The 6,152-nt window shown below is 38.4% G+C and overlaps 1 protein-coding gene across 1 annotated transcript; it reads right to left on the bottom strand.

The window, feature by feature from the left end:
• Window positions 1–246: 246 nt before the first annotated feature.
• TMEM175 (transmembrane protein 175) lies at window positions 247–5,488 on the bottom strand (the record flags this gene model as incomplete). The annotated part of the gene is made up of 5 exons (XM_010077666.1): window positions 247–1,029; window positions 1,574–1,715; window positions 3,450–3,528; window positions 4,843–5,007; window positions 5,405–5,488. Coding segments are annotated over 5 exons (1,131 nt in total), but the record flags the coding sequence as incomplete, so codon positions are not given.
• Between the last annotated feature and the right edge of the window lie 664 nt (window positions 5,489–6,152).

The raw sequence follows: 6,152 nt of genomic DNA, 5'->3' as shown, positions 1-6,152 counted from the left end.
AGCTTTCTATACCTGTGTTTGGCTGCTGTAACGACTGCCAGATGTCAGAAAAAAGGGCATTTTGTTGTGCATCTGTTTTTGCACTTCTTAATCAATCCTTATTCAGTTACATGTCAAGCAGCATTTTTTCCAAAAGGGCAACTCTAAAGGAAGGGGAACATGCTTTTCTATGCCTCCCCTATTTACCCAATTTTTTTCAATTACAGGTTTTGGAGAAGGGGTCTCAAGCATGACCAGCGAAAACTAAAATATGCCCCAGTTATGGACAACACAGGCTCTGGTTTAGGTCAGTATAATCCACACATGAAGATAATGTGAATTAGAAGAACTGAAGTTAAATGTAATTTCACATGCACTGCAATGGAAATTTAGGACAGTGCTTCAGTAGGAGACAAACATGCCTCCTCTTCTTCTAACAACACAACCTTCCGCCTGGAGAGAGACATCACAGACTTTACAACAGTTAAAGAAATTCTAACAAAAATGCGCAAGGCAAGAAAAGCAAATGGGATTACAATCTGCATAAGGTGGAAAATTGCTGTGCTAAATTCACTTAATAAGCACGTTAGAAAGAAGGCCCCAAGGCTTACACAAGGGTAGAGAGACAGCTTGGCAAACATGAAGGCATGCTCCTTGCCACCATATCTAGCAAAAGGATGCAAAGTTTCCCTTTCATGGAGGAGGGCTGTGGTCCATATTGCAAACTGAAATATGCTGGCAAAGAAAGTGATAACACAGCTGACCTGAATGGCTTCTATTTCATTGTGAGACTTCTCTGCAAATTCACTGGTCAGCTGGTAAGCTAGAGGAAGCCCACCAATGAAAGCCAATGAAAGTATGTTAAGCAGTCCCATTAATCGTGTAGCTTTTGTTACATAAAGGAAAAGTGAGTGATGAACAAACCACAGGAGACCAATTGTTACAAATGAGCCAAAGTAGGCAAGGTAGTTTGGCCCATATTCACTTAAAGCTTCAAGAAGGCTGATGTTGAACTTCTCAACTTCTCTGGGATCAGGGACGTTGTCTTCACTGTGGAGAGAAAACTTCCTTTACTTTGCATGTTAATGCTACAAAAACACACCTGGAGCAACACTGAACTATGTTGCTTTACTCTGACCAAGTAAGAAACGACAAACATCCACTCTGTAGTTCTCCAATTAGTAACTTGAAAACAGCATTTCAAATAACAGCTCTGCAAATAAATCAGATCTGAAAGGAAATCTGAAAGTAAGCTGACATTCCTTTAGGTTAATGTTGCCACAGTGACTAAACAGCTTTTGTTGATAAAAGCCTTTTATCTAAAAACATGACTAAGCATAAAGGAAGCTTTGTTCTTCAAGACACCCCACCCCAACATACATTAAATAGACTGATGATCACTACTGCTGAAATGTGGGTGTTAGAAATATCTTTTGTGTTATCTTTCCAGAAAATCATACTTAAAGTAATCCCTGCAGGTTTTAGAAGTCTAGGACAGTGTTTTGTTAATTTTATTTCTGCAAATATTACATACAAACAAAAGTTAGCATTATATTTATCAACATAAAGTGTAAGAGGCAACACAAAGCCTTACCATATATCCAAAATGAGCAGGGTTGCTACAATAGCATAGACCCCATCACTAAATCCTTCTACCCGTTCCTTACTCAGAGGCTCACTGAGGTAAAGAGTGAAGGTTTCTAAACTATGGTGTACCTCCTCTTCATCTCTCTGGCCTGGAAACAAATCTAGATGTTTACTAATGAAAGACAAAAACAGGTAGTACAAAACAAGGTAATTAAACAACCTACTGTGACCTCCCTTTCTCCACACCTGCCAAAATCTTTCTGTGGAAAAAAGGGTCACACAGGTCAGTCACTCCATTTTTTCCAGCAGCAATGCCTCTCTTTGAAGTTCATGTTGCTTTCATGACAAGTGCTTAAGGGACAAAAAAGCCCTGTCCTTAGAGCAGTATGGCAGACCATTTCCACCAAGTGAATAATGACTCAAAGCTGTAATTGAACAAAACATTCGATCTAAACAAATCAGATGCTGTGCCTCAGGAAGCCCTAGTAGCTGTAGGTCCTCTAAGACAGTGCATGAAAGAAAAAACTCACTGGAGTATGGAGGCTGCATTGGGACATCAAATGGCCTGCTTTAAAATAAATCCAGTCTTTGGTCAAAAGGTGGGGCTCTGGAGCTTTTAGAGGAAATGTCAAGCACATCTCTAAAGACTGGACTCTGAACTGCCCAGCTAACCAAGCTGCACCACTTCATGAGTGTAGACTGAATGAAGAAAAAGCTTCCCGCTTCCAGAAGAAGGAAGGAGAGGAACTGAATGAAAAAGCAAATGTAATCACAATTCAGTCAATAGAGCAGTAATTTATGTCAGCCATCTCATGGGACAAGACATACATAGACATGACCTGACTGGAAATGCCAGTGCCCTGGTTGCAGTAGGCACAAGCAGTATTTCTATGTGTTTATTCTCTGGCTCTGAGAGTCTGGCTTTAGCTGTTTCAAAACATTTCTGTCTCCTTGACTATTATTTCTGCCACACAGGACAGTCAAAAGTACGTTCACATTCACAGTGTACACAGACATACTTGTACTAGGCTAAACAGCAGCAGCAGAAGGATAAAGGTGTTATTCTTCACACTCACTGTGGGAGTGACAATTCCAAAGACATGATCTGTTCTGTGGTCAGTTTGTATTGCTCTTGAAGACGGACACTCCACCTTTTGGCTGAGTACATTGCACAATACCACCTTCCCCTTTATTTGGGCACTGGCAGCCTCCTTCTCAGCGGAGTTTAACAGCAGCTGTGGCTGTTGGTGTGGTTGTGCAACTCTTAGTGCTGACACAAGGTAGGGGTGGAAAGAATATAAGCAAGGAGCATGAGGGAAGGAAGCAAGGATTTAGGCTGACTTAAGCTGTGTGTGAAGGCACATCTTTAGACTACAGCAGCTAGATTAAGGAAATGTAACACCCTGAACAGTTAATTACCCTGAAAAAGTTTGATTTACACGTGCTCTGCTTGCCCGTTTGAAAATGTGAGACCAGGTACTATTGCTGCAAGAAAGTGATACAGGCATAGAGCTTGCTTCCTATACTCTTCAATCCTCATGGTTTCTTTTTAGGAAGAAAAAGGGACAGATGGCCTGCAGCCATTATTCATGGACTTCTGTGAGTCTGCATGCACCTGCATATTCAGGACAAACAAGAGAGGTTTTGCGTTCAGAAATGATCTTTGAATGTGTTGTACCTTAGACAAATCTAGTCATGAATTAAGGGAAACCAGGGAGCGAGGGAGAAACTGTTTGGAAGCATGGCAATAAACCCCAAAATGACGAAGTTCCAAGACTGAAAATGGAAGGACAACTAAAATTACTTCATTCCAGGCTGTTTGGCTAATATGTCGACAACTTCATAACATATCTGAACACACTCTTATAAATATTGTTACTCACCAACAATCTTGGTTTTACACCATGTAATGAATCGAGTGAGATGTGGAAAAACGATTACAAGCCCCAGAAGTACATAAGACTATGGAGAGGAAAAATTAACACAGTTTAAATTTAGTTATCAACATATAAATTACCTTCCAAGTTTAATATGAAACTATTACTCTCAATCTTTAGGTATAACCACACAGAGAAAAACAAATCTTGACGTTGTGACGTGGGAAAAGGCTCACCTGAAATGCACAGGCACCACCTGAATATTGCATGTACAACCCAATACAGCTTTTTGATAGCTAATTTAGAACTACTAATGAAGCAAACTAAAAAAAGAAATTAAATAATTCTGCTAATAAAAATGCAGTAATGGCTTCTTTGGAATTTGGAGAACTATCCCATGTGATCCTTAGGGGTCCCTTCCAACTTGAGATATTCTGTGGTTCCATGATTCTACTACTTGTGTCCCAAAGACACCTCAGTGGGTCATAAGTGGTTCACAGGCTTTGCACAAGTCTAAGCACAAAAGCAACTCGGAGACTAATTTGACTGTTTTTAACATTAAAATAAAATACAGTAGTGAACAAGGCGAGGGAGAAGAGGGAAGGAAGGTTGTAAGGGGAAAACATTTTCAGTTAAAATTAAGCCTTTTCATGTTTGGACTTGTAATTGTCCCTGTCAACAGCAACCTAATTCCTCACAAATTTTGAGATTATTGAAACATTGCTAATTCCCATGGAATCTTTAAATTCAGTTAAATCCACCTTTTCCTAAAGAACAAGACAGAGGAAAGGAAGCTCAAGATACATACAGAAACTAGATTTCAGTTCCAAGAAGGGGTTCTGAGAAAGGTAAAAAGGTATTAATAAGTAGGAGCAACTCACTGCCATTTAATAAAGATGGCAGAGAAAAAGGCTGTGTAAGAGCAGGCCTGAGCCAAAAACATTTGTTTTGAGATGCAGTTTGGCTAACTGGTCTGCTTAATCTATTTGCTTTTTCACCGAGTTAATGCAGCAATTATATTCACTTGTCTTCAGTTTGTGCAATGTGACATTTATTTCATGTAACTGTACACATTATCTCACCTACTTATGATGAGTTACAAGATGCTGAGTTATGGTTTAGAAGACCTAGTTCTAACTAAGAGAAGCATTTAAAAAAACCAGGCAGAGGAAGTAAAGCAAATATTGTAGCAGAATATTCTTTCAAAACTACCCAAACTCACATATCAAATTACGGATTGGTCTCCGTGAACTGAACAGCTTCAATACAAAAGAGCAGCCATGATTACAACACTACTAAACTGGCAACTGAGAAAGGCTGCATATTTAGCACGGACAGTCCTAAATACAACAAATATTAACTGCAGCATCAAAGTTTTCAGTTAACTGGAAGAACTTACCAAAGGAATAAAGAAAAAAGAAAAGATGGCTGCTAAACAGCATAAAACTGGTCCTCTTAGGATAATCTTTAAGATATGACATTTATAGAAATTCTGATTTTCAGACACCTGTATCTGTTGATTCAGTAAGTGTGGGTGATAGAATGCATACAATACTATCACAGCCTGCAAGGAGAAGAGCATTACTGAAGTTACTATACAAAAGTATACGCAGCATTTCGAGTATAAAACTGTAAAACTACAAATCAACAAATTCCAAAATATGTTCACCCTTATTTTTCACTCCCAGATGGAGAGCTGGTCTTAGAAACTCTGAGATTTCACGATACACTGCATGTATAAATCATTTAGTTGCATAAATCATCTTCAAAAGACAGTGGCAATGCAAACTTTCATCTTATATACAGACACTATATTATCACAGGCACAACTTTGAAAAAGAATGCCATACAAACAAAAAAGACATTTAGCAATTTATAACCTTAGCTAAGAAATGTAATTTTAGTTCTATCAAAAAAAAAATCTATGTGACAGTGAAAATGTAAAAGGATAATGCCAATACCTGTATAAAGCCAATGACAACAGCACAGACACTGAACAGGAAAATTCCAAAAGGTACGTCTGGAAAGGAGGCCATTAAGGAAAACTAGAAAAAAATGCAACTAGATCAAATACTTAATTAAGAAGCAATGTAGGAATAACAGTAGAGAAACAGAAGAACACTTCATTTAATAGTGAAACTCAAAAACCTAGATAATACTTTGCATTCCAACATAATGCCACTCAATGCAATTTCTAGCCACAAATACATGCACATATCCCAACCAAAGCCACCTGAAGAGACTACTTTGCTCTCATGTTAATACCGCAAAACCTTAACCTCTCTGACAGTTTGTCTCCATAATAACTACAGACTGGCTTGTAGCTGACCATAAAGTTTAACGGTGTTTTCAGTGGACAAGGTGTTCATAACTGTGAAAATTCTTGATATTAGGGTACCTTTTTGAATCTTTTAATTTCTCTACCTCCATGGCTCCCTGTTGTATTAATTTCTTCAGCTTCATTAGGGGGAAAAAAAACCCCAGGGAGTAGTATTAGGGTAACATTGACACGTTTTCAAAAACTATTTCAGCTTCAAGGCAAAGCAAAAAGTATCTGCTCTTGCTGCTAAAAATTGTTTTACTGACCACAACCTTATTTTTTGCAGACTAATACATAACACAGATATATCCACAGAGAAACAGGCACCTGTCATATAAATCTGTTCTACATATACTATAAAAGTCAAGATGCATTTTAAGCAACTGTTT

Source organism: Pterocles gutturalis, unplaced genomic scaffold (genome assembly GCF_000699245.1).
Source record: "Pterocles gutturalis isolate BGI_N339 unplaced genomic scaffold, ASM69924v1 scaffold6168, whole genome shotgun sequence".
Lineage (NCBI taxonomy): Eukaryota > Metazoa > Chordata > Aves > Pterocliformes > Pteroclidae > Pterocles > Pterocles gutturalis.
The sequence above is the reverse complement of the archived record's forward strand: the minus strand, read 5'-3'. Positions and strand labels throughout refer to the sequence as shown.